This window comes from Anser anser, assembly GCF_964211835.1.
Source record: "Anser anser genome assembly, chromosome: 12".
NCBI lineage: Eukaryota > Metazoa > Chordata > Aves > Anseriformes > Anatidae > Anser > Anser anser.
In genome coordinates, this window is record NC_139733.1 from 2,528,154 (window position 1) to 2,548,831 (window position 20,678).

Sequence of the window (20,678 nt, forward strand, 5' to 3'; positions counted from 1 at the left end):
TGTGGCCTCTTGGAATCCTTATCATTGTATACTCAGTTCTTCGCATGGACAGACCATAAGCATCTTTGCAGCAATGATAATATGTCAACAATTCTTGTCTCGATGAAGCAGTTGAACATGTTGCAGCCAGGAGAGTCCTTTACAGAAGAAATTGTGTACTGTTAACTATTCTGTCACAAAGGCTATCTCAAACGAAGGAAGTCATCTCTGCTCAGCCTTTAATCCTGCAAGTGTGGTGCCTTATGCTAAATGAGATTTTACACAGCACTCTGCAGACTATGTGTGGTTATACCTCTCAAACTGGTTGGCTATGACTGGAAACCTATTGACAAGGAATATTTAAAGGTGCTGGTAACAACTCAAGGTAAAGTATGCACCTTAAATCTATAGCAAGTTATAATAAAACAAGGTCAGGAAACTTTAGCTAATGAAAAGTTCCACAGACATGGTTTGTCAATGGGTGCATGATCACTTTTAGGAGAATGGGACAATAAACATTATGAGATCTCCTTAAAATCATCGTTAATGCAAATGACAGCCTGAAATTGGGGCTAAATAGCTACTTTCACACACACCCACCTGGGAGGAATCTGCTTTGTTTTTTTTTGATATTTTTTTATGTGGAAATTAAAAGTTTACTTTACTTGGTTAAAATAATACAAGCTGTAAATGGAGAAGTCTGTAAGTCTTTACAACTAGAAATGCTAAAGACGTGTTGACTCATAAGGTCCATTTCATGGCCAAAGATGGCATGATCATCACAATTCTGTGTTTTGGCTAACTGCAAATTTTCTTGTCTATTATTTATTACTATCTCTGTCCTTCAGATAGCTTCTTCTGCTGAAGAAGTTAATGCTCTACTCTTATAATTGCTGATGTCTGAAGTTTTGCCTTTGTCTCTGGAATGGTTTTTGTGATCTGAATTTCATACTGAGCAGACATACTTAAAATATATATATATCACTGCACGTGCATCCTGGACTCATTTTTCAATAAAACACATTTCAATGTCACAGTATATGGGGTTATGAAGTAGAATACTAGAAGTGTGATTGCTAAGATGGATGATGTATCTTTAAAACTCTTTATAATTTTATACAAAAGTAATCCAAAAATTAAAATAACATTGTTTGCCTTAAAGAACAACATATACAATGTAATAACAATCAATGTTAGAAAGAATTCTCAGGCAGATTTGTGAACTTTTTTGACCAGAGTTATTTGGATTTTGAATTACATGTCCTTCAGAAAGCAATTTTCATTACAGGAAATATCACAAAGTACTTTATGTAACTACTTTTGTTACTGTTATTATTATTTTTTTTAATGTGCTGAACAGCCCCTAATGAATTTTGGGCTACTCCAAATGAATCAACTACTGAACAGGTAGGAATACAGTCAGAACAGTGGTCCAGGTGGTGGAAAATGTAGGGATTTCATTGGAAATATATTAATACAGGACATGCAGCACCTCTGTGAAAAAACAGGTGTGTCTAATTCAAATGCTGAGACAGTCAGAAAGAGTTCTTTACGTCCAGACTAGAACACAGATAAGAAAAGACAACAGAGAGACAAAGAAAATTAAGACTTATGGAATACAACAAATAATGTATGTTGGTTTCTATTGTAAAAAGAAGAGACAGGAACTTGTGAGAACTTGAAGATCTTCAGAAGAGATGAGGAGGGATTGTTTAAATACCAGAGTTTGCAATGGTGGGGGGAAACAGTTTTCAGTTTGCTGTACAAATACTTCTTAACACTTTGTTGAAAAGGGTGTAAATGCCAGCAAAAGCTAAGAACACACTGACTGCTCACTTCTGGCGATACAGACAGCAGCTTCTCTGAAAACAACTGAGATGTATAAAAACAGAATAAAACTGTATGTAAACTTTATAATTATATTAAACAATGGTATTCTACTTTTTAAATAGATTGCAAAAACATTACATTGGCATGAATTACAGAGGCAAGCAGATTCTTGCCTTTTAATGTACGTTTTGCAACAGTTCTTTTGGACCACTGTATGAAAAGAGAATCTCCTATTCGTCTGTTTTTTTTGCTATGGTTCTCGAATATTACTAGAATTACCATTTTTCAGTATAGTGCCCTTGAATTATGTGAATACAGCCTGAAGTTTTTGTTTCCAGTTGTATGAGTTTATATTTCATGATACTTTAATGCAGGCAGTTTGTTCAAGCACAGTTATCAGGTGACCCAGATTTCCTCACACAATTCATTCAGTTTGGAGATCATGCAATGTTGTTATCAATAACTGGTTTATGTTTTCTTCCAAATTACTGATAAGAACTATAACTGAAATAATATCTAAAACCCAACTCTGATTTGCTAGAACCTTGCATATCTAATTCCTCCCCATGTATCAATACAGCCCGTACTTTGTTAACCATTTTTTAATTCACTCAATCTGTGATACATTGGTTGCTTGAACAAAATATCATATGGTATGATATTAAATGGTTTGCAAAAACCTATGCATAAGACACTAAAAATATTATTTTTATCTACCAAATTAAATATTAAGTAAAAAGTTACTTTGGTGAATTCATTAAGAACTACTGACTTATGTTATTTCTTTTCTATTTCTGAAGTGCTGTTCATGTATTACTACTGCATAGATTCAATTCTGCATTCATATTATACTGGTAATAATTTGTTTAATACTCGTGTGAACATCAGAGACTAGCTTCTACCTCAGGTGGACAATAAAGAAGTAAAAAATAAATGCTTTTGAATAGTTTCATGTAACTTCCAAAACTGGATTAATAAAACAAAATTTACTCCAATGCATATTTGAGATATCACTGTCAACCTCATAAATAAATGGAAGTTTGTAAGTAGTCATAAAATGTCTAATATAAATTGCATTATATTTAGAAGGTGATTCCTAATTATACCAGGAGATTAATTTTGTTTGAACATCACAATGTAAATTATAATCAACTTCATGTTCTACTGCAATAGATATATAAATGAAAAATAAAGTTCTGTTAAATACTTACTTCATCATCACAACTTATAGCACATCTGCCATCAAGAGATGCACACTAGAGACAATACCAAAAATCAATAAAATATTTTCAGTTTTAGTTTTATAATAACAAAAAATGACATTTCCAAAATCAAGGTGAGCACAATTATAAAGATTTGGACATTGATTAAATTTTTATCAAAGCCAGCAATTGTTCTAAAAACAAGAGTAGGAAAGTATTCAATCTGTTCACCAATCCTGTTCTGTTCCTATCCATAGAGAAAGGGTGCATTCACAAGGTATCATTTTCAACTGCTATAAACACTTTCATCTCCTTTGTGTAAGCAGCTTTAGACCATTTGTCAACAAGAATACGTGATTTTCCCGTGGGGTAGGGTAGGACCAGCATTTTAGGAATCATTCTCTGAAATAGTATGGTTCTAATCTGTTCTCAAAATAGGGATGAAATCTCCTAATAATTAGAAAATGTATGATTGCCTCTTCAATGAACACAAATTCTATATACTAAAAATTTAGGTATAGTTTATTAAAGACTATAGATGCCGAGTTTTGTGGAAAAAAAAAAAAAAAGCTAATCAATTGCACAGTTAGAGAGGTGCTATGGATTCAATAGCAAGAAAAATTTCGATTTAAAACATACCTGTCTGCTTGCAGTCCAAAATTTCCGCTGGAAAAATTCAAGTTTCATCTGGATACCTACAGCTGGGAAATACAGAAATAAAACCAATATGTTATAATACATTTATTTAAAATAAATCAGAAGGAGAAATAGTCCTATAATAAAGAGAGAAAGCTAGTCTTGCAATAAAAAGACACAAATAATTAAATTGGAGACCACATAGTCACATTTTAAATCAATTATAGCTTGCTTAAATATGAAGATATTGCTATTATAATAAGCAGAGCAACCATTATTCAGATTGCATATGTCTCCATATTAAGCAGCAGAAGCACAACCTGGACATATATATGTTAAAAACTATCTCAAATTCATATTTTACTGACAGCAATATAACAGCTGTAGGAACATACATTATGTATTTTGTGCTGAATCCCACGAACGTTTGCTGAAGCAACGGGAGAATATTGATCAACATTTCAAGTGATCATTTGTTACTGGGTCATTTCATCCATGAAGTAAGATGAAGATAAGAAGCCTTTTTCTAACATAAAATCTTTAAAAAAATGAAATTTCTACAAAACATAAGAGCATCCCTCTTCATGCAGATGAGAGGGTAAAAGCAGCTGCAGTTTTGTTTTCATAGTTTTAGCTCTATGAATTTGAAGGCTTCTTAGACAGACTGCAATGGGAAATAAATGATCAGGGATGAAAACTGAGCCTGCTCCCACTCAAACGATTGCTCATGATTTCAAGACTAGTCTAGATTTGTAGAAACCGAAGGGCTGGACATTACCAGTTACCATCTCCCTTATGTTTTCAAAAATGACTCAGTTTATTTCTCTACCTCATTTAGAGGAGCTCTACCACTAATCTATGAGGCACAGTATCATTTAATGGGGTAAAACAGCAATGCATCTTAGACTTTAGTCTACTCTGGTCAAGGTCATACAATGTTATAATGGCAACATTTAAGTATAATATGGAACAGAATACATATTTCCCATAACAGACTTTTGAAAACCTTGTATTTATTTTTAAAAAATTAAGTCCCTGCGCTTTTCAAGAACATTGTAGCCATCGCAGGCTATATATATTAGCATGCTTTAAGAACTATTCAAATACACTTCAGAAGTTTTTAGAGCCAACACATTCTTCTGAGCAATCTCTAGTCCTTCAGCTTTCAGAACTTCAGAATGAAATACTGGTGCTCCAAGTTACTTTATATTTAAATCCTTGTTTTATGACTTGGCAACATGTTAATTTAAAAAATAACAACAACAACAAGAAGACAAACTTCAAAATTACAAACCACCACGTCACTAATTCCTTGTTTAGTCTCTTGGAAGTAACAGCTACCATCAAGGTAAGAGGGTTAGAGGAATAGGTATTGTTCAAGGTAAGAGGGTTAGAGGAATAGGTATTGTTCAGCATGGTATCAAGATAGTATCCACACTTGTTAAAAAAAAAAAAAAAGCTATAGTTGATCTTTACACAGAATATGTATTTAAATTTCCTTCAACATTTGTAGGCTTGGTTCAACGAAAAGGGCTAAGGGATACAAACTACTCTTCTTCAGCCAGGAAAAATGAGCATTCCGAGATGAGGAGAAATGTTTTTGTCTTCACTGCTGCCTTTCCTTTGTACTGTCACTGAGGAGAATGGGCTAGAGCTGGAGGTACACAGGAGACCAACTAATGGCAGCTGCTGGAGGGACATTACGGCTCCTTCTTCATGTACCTATTTTCTGTACTACAAAATGTGCCATTTCAAATGAATATTGCAAATCCAAATATTTGTGTCAACAATACTAGCAAATTTACTTAGACAACTCCACTGAATAATTTTAACACTGCTTATGGATAGCAGACATTAACTCCCTGAGCCTTCTTTCCTCTGCTTGATATAGTGACCAGTATTCTGTAGCGCATATCCCATGAAATACCAGGTGGTTGAGAATTACAGTTAAATTCTTGGCTCAGTGATAACTTTTGTTAAATAATCCAGTTCCTTATGCAGCTATTCCACGGCTCAGGGTAATATTTCACTGTTTCTGTGGGATGCTGTAAGGATAAAATTATTCAGAAGTGCTCAGCTTCTACAGAGCTCAGGGCTGTTTAGCATAAAGGCAAATCTGAATGAAAGAAAATAACTTCTCAGAATAGATCAGAATTGCTTGTGTTCATTTCAAGATCTCCAGGGTTAAGCAAATGGACAGAAAGATAAGAAAATCTTCCTCAACAAATGACTTCTGTTCTGTGCACAGAATTATAAGAGCACTTATGCTCTAAGTAAAAAGTACCAACTCCTACTGAAAATAAGAGAAGAAAATAGATCAGACTGATTTATTTCAGGAAAGAGAGGAGACGAGTCTCCCTATAAACCTGGGATAGGGATTCCAAATACAGACTGAAGGAAGAAGTAGTAAAACCTAAAAGCATTTCCATTCTGTAGAATACCTATAGAATTTAACACTGTATAAAAGCACTAGATCAGCACAGTTAGAGAAATATCTTTAAGTCTCTGTTCCCTTTTTCCACAGAAAGTAGAGTGTAGCTAACCTAAAATAATTTCTCATATATTAAAGATGCTCAACATCCTATTGCCATCCTATGGAATTATTTTAAGTGAGATTTGTCTTCAAAATAAGAAATCTTGGAGACAGAATTGAAGCAGGATTATTTTTTTTTTTTTTTACCTGTATTGCCTTTGGGCATTAATCTGACACTCCCTAAGATTCTCTCCTTTTTGACTACTCCTATTACTTGTTGCTAATGTTAAAACATCTAATAACTGGGAAATAATCCAGCAAATCCTTAGCTACTTAAAAAAATCAATTACACTTCTTTTGTTTATAGTCTAAATCTTTGTTTCAGTTCAAAATATCTCTCTCTTTGGTTTTAGCTTAGCCAAAAAATGAGATGTTAAATTTTACACTCCAAAACATAATACTGAGCAATAAACATTATAACTGCCAAAAAGTACCTCTATTACAGATTCCTGGAAGATTCTCACCTCCAAAGGTGATGCCCTTCAAAATACTTACACAATATATGTAACGGCTACAGTATAAAACATGTGATAGGTAGTGTAATTAAAAAGATAACAGATTTTCTTTTAACTCAATACAAACAAGTCTTAGCTAATAAATCAAAGCTATTCAGAGTATAGCAGTATATAGTAAAATAATTATGGTCCAGTATCATCTAACATAGCTATATTCCCAGTAATAGTCATTGTTTCATCACAGTGGGATACATAAAAGAAAATATGAATTAGCACTTATTGAATGTGTACTTCCTAGACAGCTTCTAATCCCAGTTTCAGTTTACTTGCACAGTAAAATCCAGTTTCACCCTTCCAAACTTCACACTTCATTCAGTTTCCTTCCTGACCTCAGCGATGTTTTTGATTCTACCCATACCTTCCTCTTCTCAAACCAGTCCATTTTCTTCACTCTCTCTCTTCAAACAGAAGATGCCCAGAATTTTCTTTTAACATGAAAAAAATATTAGTGTTATGCTTAGGAATGTCAGACATCCAACAAAGAAAATTTCAGCCTAAATAGTTTAAGTCTGGCTAAGCTTTAATACACTGAAAACAGAAGCTTATAACTGGAAGCACTGGACAACCTTAATACTTGGCGGTGATGCCAGCCATCCCAGTAATTAACTAAGTATCCCATGATAAAAGAATATAATTAGCAAAAAGATGGTGCAAAATATTAAGTAATTGTGTACTTTCTTCTATTTTTCTTATAGTGAAGAACAGTTCCTACCCATGGAAAACTAAATATCATTTATGTATTTGGCTAAGACACTAATATTATTCACAAACTATTTTTTTTTTTAAATCAGGATGGAGTGGTTTTTTTTTTGTCATTGTTGGTTGTTGTGGTTTTGTTGTTGTTTTTTGGTTTTGATTTTTAATATACATAAAACTTAGTGAAGATTTCTAATGTGCTTTACTACTTTTCTGGTAGTTTCTCCAAAATGATACCTTCATGCTTAACCCCATATTGCGGGGAGTTTCAGGTAGTGCCTGGTACTAATGCCATTCCATGAGTGAACTCACCAGATTGCGTCAATGTTATAAATAGCTATGAATCACAGTGTGAAACTCTCTCTGGATAAGCCATCTCACTTATTATGCAAATGTAATCACCCTAACAAACCTTTAGCACTGAATTAGTATATCATCTGAAAAGTCCATACTAAAAAAGAAATTCAGAGAACAGTACAAAACATGGCTTTAAAATACTTCATAAATGTATACCAGATTGAAAGAGCACAAGACAATAGTATAGAGAATTTCCTCATTGTTTTATTGCCCTGAATTTTTCATACTGTACTGACACTTGGTTTTCACTGATAAATGGCATAAGAATATTTTTTTCCTCAATCAAAAAATGACAGCCAATAACTTTTTGTAGCTGAAGAGATGCTGTCAATCTCTGTTGGGCTGAAAATGAAAAGTTTTTGACAAGCAAACCAACAAAAATAATAGATTTTTCATGTGTGTGTACTGAATATTTAGATACCCCTAAATAATTTTATTTTTAAAATCCATGTAAATGTGCACATACCTTTTTTTTTTGTTGTTTTTAACTAAATTTGAGCTACTGTGTCTCATTAAAATTTACAGATTGATTTCCCCAAATACAAGTCTCTTACTAACCTAGGTACAATGTAAAATACAAATAATCTCAAGGTTTGATTTGTTTTGGATTCTAAAAATATTTGAAAAAAAGTCTTGTGTTGTTACTGGTATTTTACCTTTATCTTTTTATCTTCAAATAAGTGGGATGACTACACACAAATTTATACATACTATGTAAGTATATATCAGTGTCAGAGCTTTGTTATGCAAGACAATAGTTTTCATAACATGTCATAAGATCCTAGCTAACACACAGAACACTTTCTTCATCAGGTGTATTGGGACGCAACATGTAAATATGTGAATTCTTAAATGGACAAGGGAAAGTAGATGCTCTCCCTCTTTATTCACTGACCTTAAACCTACTACTTTCTCCCAGATGATGTTTAGGATTGGTGGTGGAAGCAGGTGTCTGGGTGGAAACTCCCAAGATACAGGGAAGTCAGTGGCAACTGGTATTTCCTGGAGGTCAAGTTTAAGCAGAAAGGGAGGAGATACTGGGAACTTGATCTGAGGCCAAGCTGAAAGGGGAGCAGGATGACGATTGCTGGGAGGCCGAAGTTCATCCAAACTCAAACCACCAGGGAAAACTGAAGGGCTTGGTTTGCAGCCAATCCCTGAAAAACTGAACTGCGGAGGGCAGTCTGTGAACATCATCATAAACCAGACTCCCGTTGACTCCCTGACACATATCTTCCTTATGGAGGACTAATGAAGTAGCAGCAGGAGCAGAAGAAAACACAAAAAGGATATAAATTGAGTGAAAACATTAAAAAAAATATATAGATGCTGTTAACTGAAAGTCTATTGCCTTTTCAGGAGGCTTCACTGAGGAGCTTGGAAGAAAACAGGTTATCTGTAAATTATCATTCAGACAGTTATGCCATATTTCAAACTTTAGAGGATAGTAGCTGATGTGCTGCCAACACTGTAACAAAGGGCTCCCACAAAATTCTAATCTTTTACCCCGTGATAAACTCTGGGTACCAAGTCTACAGCTCAGGGGAGTTCCTAGGAAATCCATTTGTAATTTTTTCCAATAAAAAAATATTCCATAAGCCTGGAGGGAGGTAACTACTCGGCATACAAAATTACACTAAGTGCACTTTGCTGGAAAGATACATACCTTGTTCCTGAGAAGCACAAGGAGTACATTGATGGTATAAAATAGGGGTTTAGACTGTACAATTTGAAGGGGGTGAGGTGGGGCATGGTTAAACCCTATCTGGTGTCTGGAGTATTCTCCCTGTGATTTTTAGAATATACCTGACACCTACTGACACCTGCTTCATTGCAATAGCCAAAGAAAAAAAAAAAGTGGGTTGAGTAATATTTTTATTAGCCTCAGGAATGCTTCAGTAGCATGCAAAGAGAAGGCAAGCACCATCAAAAGCAGGAAAGCTGCTGGTGGCAGAGTTTTTACAAGGAGCTCCTGTGAACCTTCACCTTTTTTTCCAGTGTCTTCTCTGCAAGCCAGCAGTGTGACAACTTTCTGAATTTTGATGGTACAGAGAGCATGTGAGACAAATCTGCCCACATTATCACTAAAAGAATGAAGCAGTGTTGGTATTTTAATAACTCCTTAACTATTGCTTAGTTTTACAGGGCTTGCTTGCTCATTTTTGGCAGTATTAAAGTATATCCCATGACTGAAACAAAAAAGTAAGAACAGTATATATTTGTAAGCACATTTATAAATCTTAAGGGAGGGTCCATACCATGCCAAGTTCTCAGAAGAAAAAGCTTTACTTCTTGCAGCTGAGGTTCTAATCTTACTAGTTAGAGTGGCTTGGCTAGTATTTCTTTCACATCTCAGCCAACAGGCTGTGGTTTCAAGTTTGCAATTAATGAACCTCAAGAAACTCAGAGTTCAGACAAACATCCAGAAATTAGGATCCTTATCTGAACTCTTGGAGGCTGTGACCAGATTCTCTTAGGAGATGTCAGGCTCTTGGCTTCCACTTTAACAAAAATATGTGTTCAAACCTTGATAGCATTTTCTTTTTTCCAGAAATGGGAAAAACTTCTATTCTTATTTACGAAGAGATTTATCCCTCCCAAACCAGGATCCTAAAATAGAAGAATGGCTACCAGGTATCCTACTACTAGACACAAATTTTTTTGGATTGAAGATTTTGTGGATGTTTCCACTGCAAAATGAACCTATGAGGTCTCTGTCCAGTTTCCCCCATGTCAGTTCAATGGCTTCTAGCCTACCATTGACCTAGAAGCCAAGACATGGATCTTCTACTACCAAACATGGCAAAAGTTTGGCATGAAGAGGAGAAAGAGACTTCATAATTCAAATCCTCCTACCTGCAGAACACACTGACTACTGACTACTTGCTCTACCCAGTTATCACCATAGATACTTGAATGCACATGAATTCAGTGAATATATGAAATATTACTAGTCAAACAGACTTAGTACACTGGGTGAGAAAACACGATAATTTTGTCAAAATTACATCATTTGGGAAAAAAGTTTTGGATATCTTAATGACTGCTTTATAATAACAATAGTGATATTCTCTACAAATTGCTCTATACCATGATTACCAAATTACTTTGAATTACTAAAAATATAAGTAATGTTATCTGAGGTCAAGTAATATATTGGAAGTTGTTGTATTAGGTATTCTGTATTTGCAAATATAAAGAAAAATAGTGCTTGTGGATTTGCATCTCTCCCATGTCTTTACTAAACAATTTTAAGGTGCAGTAATGTCAAAAGATACAGACACTATAGATTTCCTTGAACAGTATTAGCTGCAAGATGAGCTTTGTTTATCTTCTTTTTTTTTTTTGGTATAAAAAGTTTTTTAAGTGCTGCGTAGAAAAGAAAACAGATGACTATTTGTTCAACAAAAATAGAATTTCGTATTTGAGCTATAAACTAGCATTCCTGGAATATCCAGAACTAAAAGTTTAAACCATGTCAGGAAAGAAAAGTCTGATTAATAGCACTGAAAGATTTTCCAGTATACTGAAACACAAGCATTCTTCTTTTTCATATTCTCCTAATTTATATGCGTTAAAGAAGAGAAATATTACCTTTCAAGATATATTAGTAGCTTTTTGATTCTCAGTATATTACTTATAAACATCTCACTTGAAAAGCTAGTCAGTTTCTAAAACGATGGATTAACATTCACCATATCAGAACATTTTCACATTTAGTTAACTTTATTATTTATATTATACTTATTTGATACTTTATTACCACTGTTTGAAACTCTGTCAAGATATATCAATTATTTCTTTTAGGAATTAACTATATTGGAGAAAGTAGTTTACCTTCTGTTTTCTTTAGGTGTGTAAACTGGAAAATAGTGCCACCAACAGGTCAGGTACTGACCTGTTATACCAGGGATAGTATAACAGCCTTCTACTTGTCTACTTATCTGATTTCAGGAAAAAGAACAAGTTAACATCTTCAGAATTGCTACACAAGCCTACAGACCCTTCAGCACAAAAGTCTGCTTAGGTCTGATCTTCTGAATATTCATGAATTGAGAGAGATCTTCATATTACTGAAAATCAACCAAGAACTTACTTGCTTCATTAGACAAGTGAAGCATTTTGCAACTCCTTGATGTTGCAAAATACAAAGAACAATGTATTCTTATATATGGCCAAATACATAAGTTCATAAATTTTTTGAAAGGATACTCCCAGAAAACAACAAGAAAGACAATTTATCAAAAATGTTGAAACGGATAAAATTAAAAGGCATTTAGAGATTTCTAAAATTTATTACTAAAACATCATCATTGCCTGAGATCAGTGTCCCAGGTTATGACCATCCATGAACTTAGTAACTCTATGTGAGTTATTAACTACTGGAAATAGTATAAGTGCTGACGTGCCTTCCACAATAACAGGGCAAACATGCCAGATTTACATTACATAACCCATTATCCAGACGCTTCAACGAGTAGTATATTATGATTTATATCCTAATGATTAGTAGGATTTAGCTTTCAATACAGCTGTAAAGTATCTTTTAGAAGAATAATTTTTATTTATTCTTTTTTTCTTAAGGTAAATTGATACCATAGATACCAGCTGTAATCCTTTCTAATGGAATAGCTTTGAAATAAATGGGGAAGTTTTGCTGAAGGGTAGTTGTATTTGACATTTCATTAAACTAAAGATTTATCATACAAATTAACTTTTCTGTCAACTAAGTTGCAAGTTAGGTGCAAATTCAATTGGGGCTTATGCCTAAAAGGTGTCGAGCACTGCTAGCGCTCATTGAAATATGTGAGAGTTAAGGGATGCTCAGCCTATGATAACAATAGAAAATGTCTTCAAATATCAATTCAGAAAAGACTTTTGGTAAGAATTTACAGAAATGATGTTGTTGTATAGAGGTTAACATCTTATCGACTTAGAAAGTCAGCCTGGCAGAGGCCAAATTTCTATAGTTGTTAAGGCACATACTAACGGCTGGGATACCGGTGGGATTTCCAGAAGCTCTCATCTCATATTGCAATCGGTAAATGTTAGGGGGTTCTTCTGAAGTCCCTATTGTACTCATTTCAATACTACCAGGCAATAAAATAACTTTGAAATACCATTTTGCAAAAAGTAGGCACTTGTACATGACAGAGGCATTTATAAATGACAGAGACCCTCTTGAAAATGTTACTACAATTTACTAAAAACATATTTAATTTTCTAAAAGGGTCAAATCAATCAACTTTGCAATTTACTGCTATTTTACAAACAAGGATACAAGAATCTTTTTCAGAATTAATAAACCTTCTCAGTGTGTCTATAAGGGAAACAAAGATTATCTCGATTTTTTTCATAGTACAGAGCCGATTTGCCCTACTCTTTCATTAAAGGCTCTCTTCGTTTCATTAAAAAAACCACAACCTAACGCAAATTAGAGATGCAGTAAGCTATTAACACCATCAATGAAGTATGCTTACATAGATTTATTTTATATTTGCATCTTGACTTTTACATAAAAAATGATAAAAACTAACCATAACAGAAAAAGAGAGGGTCCCCCACAGATTTTCCTGCTTTATTCCCTGCTTTTAAGTGCAGTTAGAAAGCATCTGTAAGGGTGGAAGACTATGATTTCTGTATGTGTAGAGATACTCATACTGTGCTGACTTCATAACTAAGATTCTTTTTCATTTAATTAAATCAGATTAGATTATGGTACTGATTATGATTATTTCCACAAATCAGCATTTTAACTAAGTTTCCATGGAAACTCTATATGCGCCTGTTTTCTTTCTAGACAAGGCTATGCCTGTTTAACAACTTGAAAAAGTTTGATGAGGACAACATGTTTTGTTTAAGTTACATTTACCGGGGCCAATATTTCCTAATTACATTACCAGAAGAAACATTTAGAGCAGTAGTTTTTAGCATGGGAAACCCTCCATCAGTGAACCCATCTTAATCTCTGAAAAACAGGAAACATCATCATTGCCTTTGCTTATCACACTTAAAATGTGCTAACTGGTCTTATATTTATAAAATAATCTCTTTTATTAAATGACAGTGTTGGTCTTGTTTTACAATCTTCATACTTAAAGACATTATCCTATAACATCTGAATTTCTGATAAACTTCCATCAGAGAACACATGCCTATGAAGTCTGGGTGGTCCAGTGGCTTCAGCACTGAAACGGAGTTTGAATACCGGCTCTGTTCCTTGCTCTGCTGTTTACCTGTTGTGCAACCTTGCGCAACTCACCCTACCTTTCAGCTCTCCATTCCTTGTTAGTAAACTGGGAGGAAGAGCACTTCACATTCTATCAAACGTGATTTTATGAACGAAAGCAGTAAAAGTTAAGTATTATAATCATACGTTGCACATTAGGGTGTGATCTGGAAACAGGTATAACAACTTGCATGAAGCATTTCTGGGTGAGAAAAATATGGCAGGATTTGAAAAACCTCTATTCCACACTACAGCACTTTCAGTTTCACAAAATACAAATTTTCACTTAAGAGCTATGTTTGGAACATTATATCCCGAAGTTGTCAAGAACTACCAATTACAAAGAAAGAGAGCCCTCTGCTTTTTTCTTCTTCCTAGAGAGTTTAGAGAAAGACAGCTTGTAGGAGTAATGAAAACCTATTTAAGATCTTACTAACACCAAAAAACAGAGGTATGGAAATGATTAGTTCTCTAAACTAGGCATATGATAAATAACTTCTTCAACTTCTAAAAACAGTGGGCGACTTTCTCCCAATAAGTACTTTCAGAAACAGAGAAGCCAGTCATACCGTTCTTTGAACTTATCTATTCTAACTCTGCTGAAACAGAGATGGAGAGAAAATGGACACCAAGCAATGTACTGTCATTTTGAAAAGGGAAATGGATAAAAAGTCTCAGCCAAAACATGAGGTCAGCCCTACCATTATGTTCAAAAATAACATCCCGCAAAACAGAATGAAAGCAAATAAAGGAAGATCAGAATACACACTTTTTGACCAAGACAGCTATAGCTGTTTGGACAGACAAAGCTCAACTAGGATGGGAACTTTTGAGATCATGTCCTATTTTAAATGGTATTAAAATACGAGTGCCTTTGGATATAAAAGAGGGTACTGGATTGCATTAATGATAGTATGTACTACCTGCGTACTTATAGCTTTACTCAGTGGTCATGAAATAGAAGTCAAACACAAACACTGAAGACAAAAAGATGAGAATAACATTTAAATCTTTCCTCAGCTTCAGGTGTAATAACCTACTTTTATACAATATTTTTTCTTTATACTTGCCCATGGGCTTTCCAATTGCCATTATAAAATTGTTATCCTACCAACTAATGCAGGTGCTTAACCCAGAAAGTTCATCCTCAGCATCTTAAGGGATAGTGAAGTAGAGACTACAGTTACAAGCTTGCTGATAATTTTGGTTTGTACAGAAAATAATAAAATAATAATAAAACACACCTAGACATGGCTCAGTATTGTGACTGTCAGGACTTCATCATTTATGCCAATCTTACTACAGCATTTTCCATTTGGTACGATCCTTCTAATAATTAAATCTCATGAAAGGATTTTCATTTTTAATACGTTAAGAAATGGCAAATATTGTACACTGTAGATAATTTATAAATTGGAATCACTGTTGTATACGCTATATTCTAGTAATGAGAAAAGAAACCAGAGAGTGCCCAGAATGAGACCCTTTTGTGATTCTGAGGATAAAAACAGCAAACTAAAGCAGACAAGATGATCATGAATAAGTTAAAAAGAGTAAGAACAGTGAAAAAGCAATTTTCCTTAAAGATTTCAATCTTTACTTTCCTTTACTTGACATTAGATTATCCCAATGAAGTAGATTCATTACTGCTGGTATACACTGCACACCTCTATAAAAAGGCTTTTATTACAGCTTCTTTTTATATTTCATAACTACTTTTTTTTTTTCTTGGTTTGGTTTGTTGTTTGGTGTTGTTGTTTTGTTTTCACTTTATTTAAATGTATATTGTTTTACTCCTGCATAAATATCCTCCCAGGGTATCTGAAATCCTTAATCATCACCCCAATATTTCTCTCCCACATTATACTTTTAGAATCAAGTTCCATGGCTTTTAAGAGTTCTGCTTACGTCAGAGGGATCAAGAGGTTTAAATTTCAGTACCTATTAAAGGAATTTAATTATCCAACAAGTTGCATTTGGATACACTGTTCCTGTTGTTACTGTTCTTTGCTAATCTATACCAGATTTTCCGGCATTGTAATTCTTATTAATAAAACGCACTCTGTAAGAAGACTTATTTTTCTCTTTCCTTGCTTTTTTTCTTTGAAAAGAGAACCTCTCAGTGGTTCAGAATTTTATAAATTCTGAACAGAAACATCATTATACTTTATACTAAGTTGCCCAGAATTTATCATGTCTGGAAACAGCACAACTGAATAAACTTGAAGGGTAAGAAATGTATCTTTACACCTGGCTTACTCTGTCACTTCTTCAAAACATTCTGTGGGAAAAGGAACTTTAAAACACACAGTATTTAAAATCTGCTTTGATGCTAAAAACAAAAAAGGAAAAAAAAGAAATAAAGAGGATAACAGTATGTCATGTGATCCCTAGGATCTTGTAGTATACAGAAGACCTCTGGTGCTGCTCCTATAGCAGTTAGAGCAGTCAGAATAATATGGATATCCAGAGAGAGTGGGGAAACAAGAAAAGCAGCTATGCACTGCTTTATAAAATATATCTATTATTAAAATGAAGAACATCAGCAGCAAGTATATGTATCTGGCTCATTCCTGTTCACTGGAGTCATATGGAAAGTGTTTCCTATATTCTTACTCTTCCTATGAATTAGTCCCATTGACAATGAACACTGATGTTACAATTTCTATTCATCCGTCATACCCAGAAGCCTGCTAGTTTTTGTTTGTTTGTTTTTGTAAATATGGGCATTCCCAACTTTAATCAGTGAATTTTAGTGAACTACTACTATCTTGCCATAATAGCATGAAAGAAATTAATAAAGTATGAGTTCTACTTCATAGCATCAATGGTGAGCAGCAGCTTAAGAAAGAGTAACATCTACTGCCTTTTACTATATTTCTTCATACACTGAGAATATTTCAAAATCTTTTTAGAGGAAGTTGCTCAAGAAAAATCCTTCCAACTCTTTCAATAAATTGACCATTCAGAATGTACAGGAAATTTATGTTTTGTTCCTAAGTTTGAGCCCAGGGTGAGATATGACCATGAAGAGTAATTCTTTCTAAACATAAAAATAAGAAAATGAAAATACTAAGGAAAAGCTTAGAAAATAACTTCGCCTTCAGTGTAGAATGAATAAACTATTCAGAACTATAGTGAAAATTACCTCAATTTCAACATGTTTAAGAGAGGATAAAAAGGATCTAAGGTGTTTAGACAAAACAACATGTACACTCATCCTTACATGTATTTTTCTAGGTCCTGGTTTTATTCCTTTCATTTCTGTTACCTTATGTCAAACAATGCAGGTTTCTACTTACAGTTAAAGCAAAATGAATTCTTTAATGAAGCCTAATCATGTACACTTATACATACAAAGATGTTCAGCATGTACTACAGGCAGTTACCATTCATCAGGAAATACCTGAACGGCCCCACACATACCAATTCTATTAGTGACAGAACAAACACATTGCTGATACATACAATCTGCCTCTAGCCACAACTTTATCTGGCTTGTAATTAAGGTAAAGTAACTTCACATCTCTCTTCCTTGCACTTCTCATTCTGAAGGCCTTGCACCCCTTGTAATAAACTTTCTACTTTCTACCTACCTGCATACCTACTACACGGCTGGTGCTTGAGCATTTTCCAGGTAACCCCTTCCCACATTCATATACTGCTCATTTAGTTATGGGTAAAGGAGTACAAGCCAAGCTGGCTTCTAACTAATTATATTAGAGTTATAATATCACAACAAATTGCTGACTATTCTTTTTACTGGATTGAAAGTCTCACATCATATTAGAGAATTAAAAAACTGAAAAAAAATCTGCAGACAAAGGATTGACCCAAACAGCTGTCTCCAGATTATCTGCAAAGAGCTGGATATTAATAAGAGTTTTCCAGTCAAAACCAGAACACTTTGGGGATGAATGCAGTTCTGGCCTAAACTGAGAAGATGCTCACCTAGGCAGCCCCAATGATACCAACTGACGCTGTAGCAAACATCTCGCTGGCTTTCAGTTTGTTGCAAATAGCAGACTAAGTCCCCCCGAGCTACCCAGCTTCCTTCCCCCACTGTAAATGTGCACCTGGAATGCAGTGTGCTCCCGCGCATCTAGTCCACTATTGTATCTCATACACTGGCCCCAACAAGAGGTGTCAGAGGAAGGTGTAAAATTTCCAATAAATAATAATTATGGTGGAAAAAAATTGCCCAGGGGGAAAGGTTTGGGGAAAGGTTTTTCTCCATAACTTGTGTCATTAGTGGTTGATTAAAGCCCTTAAGAGTGGAAGTTTATATCCCTTCTAAATTATTATTTTTTGTCTCATGAGGTAACTATGGCTCCAGATTATATATGCATCCTACTAATTTTTGGCCCAAGGATAACTTCCAGCAATGTGTTCCATAGATTAATTATGCATTTTATAAGCAAGTACCAGATGTATCTAAGTAAGGCAAAACAAGTCACTGAAAAGAGAAGAAAATGGGGCTCTTCCCTCAGTCAGTGATCCAAAATACAAAAATCACAACTTCCTGCTGGTTTCCTCATTTCTGTAATTAGAAAATACTGGTTCATACCTTAAAGAGTTACTAACAGACAATTCATAATGACAGCTAAAGAGAGGCATGAGCAACCTTTGGATATAAATGATGCCTCCTTACCTTTGTGATAACTAAGATTTGATGTCAATAACCTCTGGTTGTTATTACTCTCCCCTTACTCTCCCTAACCACTAAGATGTCTGAATAAATCTACGCAGACACACAGACACCTTCTGGAAATTATTCCCAGCTTTTTAAGGTTCCTCAGTGTTCCTCAAGCCTAATTTGGTTTGGTCCACAGGCTTATACTTCTCGGGTGGAAGGCAGACAAGAATAGCTTCCAATCCCTTCTTCTAATTTTTTTTCTGCTTTTGAATATCTAGTTCCTTGACAGGCACAAGTTGTGAGGGTCCTAAACAGTTTCAGTGCAAAGACTGCCTTTGTAGAAAGAAAAACATTTAACAACAAAGGCATATGATAGTTGACTAACAAATACAGACCCAAAATGAAGAAGAGTTTGCATTGCCCATAGTTTCCTTTGTGGTTTTCAGCAAGAGTTTAGCTGTTTTACTAATCTGAAGACATACATTAGAAAGGCAAAAGCTCATACCATTTCCCTGTAAGTGTTGCAGCTTTAATACCTTCCCACCCAAAAGCAGCAGGAAAGCAAGTCTAATAGAGAGAATGTACAGAAATCGTCTGTTGTGGTTTTAGCAGGTTTTTTTTTCTTTCCTTCCATTTAATCATGTCTGCCTGGGCTTGATACTCAATGTAGTCAAAATGTTTTAGATTGTAACTATTTGTTATATTTATTTGTCTCTTTTCTGCTAGAGTCTAATTCACATAGTTCTTTAGTTTTTCTTTAGTGTAAAAGAGATTATTTTTTTCTACACACTACTCCTTTCAAACAGAAAGCAATAACTACTGTAACAAAGTATATGTTGGCAAAGCAAACACTGAATTGCCCCCACCAGTAGGCAGGCTAGGACAGTAGTTGACTGGGCTGTCTTGCCATTTGCAATGGGAAACGTATCTTGTTACAACAGGGCACAAGTTAATTTAAGCAGTCACAATAACACAGTTGCTGCACCACATCAGACAACTGAAAAGAATCCTACTGGTTCTTCAAAAGGCCAGAAGCAGAGTAGATTTCATGGTTGTTCTGTTTCTGGCAAATCTCTACCTGTGTCACAACTATAATTTTCCCCACATCAGACTTCTCTGTCATAACCAAAGTATTATTACTAATAAATGGGAATAGAACATGGATTATAGGTTAGGGAAAATTCTGTTTACAAAATATGTGTATTCAGAGTTCTCGATATAAGGAAAAAATAGCCACATCTACATTAAAAGCAAATTGACAGATTTAATCATATGTTTCCAAATCTGAACTGGCATGAAGATTTAAAAAAAAAGAGTAATGACTTCTTACACCACAATTCAGAGTACATAAAACAACCTCTGCATTATTGTTGGAACTGAACCTCCCACAGTGCTCAACTTTCTGTGACCTTGTCCTACGAACATCTCTTTAATATTATGAGTGCTAAAAATAATACAATTATAGCAGTACAGGCTTACCTAAAATAAGAGAGACATTAGAGATGTTCTTTATGGCTTCCATTAGATTACACAAAGTGCTGCGGGAGCTTGCAAGCCTACCTGGTCAGCAAACATGAGTTAAAAAGCAACAACTAGTTCAAAACAAAGCAAAACAAAACCAACCAAACAAAAAACCATCTTCAAATTCATGAGCTAAAATAAACTTTTAGATTCCAAGGAGAATTTAGAAGTGTGAAAAAGTATTACCATACCAGAAAACAAAAGCAGAATACCTAGCACCTCCTGTAATATAACCAAAAGTCATGAAAAGGGTTACCATTATTACAAGGAATGGGTTATTACAAGGACAGGGGAGTGTCATCTGTAGCAACAGGTACCTAAGGTAAATTTGTTCTTTTAAAGAACAAAGCAGAACACCTGCAGCTACAAAGGCTACAATTTCTAAGGATTATGGTATTTTATAATCACCCTTTTTACATTTAGCTCTGTCTTTACTAAAATGATTCACTGGTACTACTTAGGATAGGCTTGTTTATGTATTTGTATGTATGTGCACATACATGGGTTGGGAAGGGAAATAAATGATATATGTAATAAGATAAAT

At 34.5% G+C, this 20,678-nt stretch overlaps 1 protein-coding gene across 32 annotated transcripts in view; it reads right to left on the reverse strand.

Moving 5' to 3' along the window:
* The window catches only part of CACNA2D3 (calcium voltage-gated channel auxiliary subunit alpha2delta 3), a 509,008-nt gene that overhangs the window by 42,776 nt on the left and 445,554 nt on the right, over positions 1–20,678 (reverse strand). For all 32 annotated transcript variants that reach the window (XR_014571619.1, XR_014571620.1, XM_083795939.1 and 29 more), the window contains 2 exons: positions 3,651–3,712; positions 3,021–3,065 (listed from right to left, as the gene is read on the reverse strand). Coding sequence is in view for 30 of the 32 variants with exons in the window: in XM_083795939.1 (XP_083652065.1) it covers positions 3,021–3,065; positions 3,651–3,712 (107 nt within the window). In the remaining 2 variants the exon portion in view is untranslated. The remainder of the gene's footprint in view (positions 1–3,020; positions 3,066–3,650; positions 3,713–20,678) is intronic.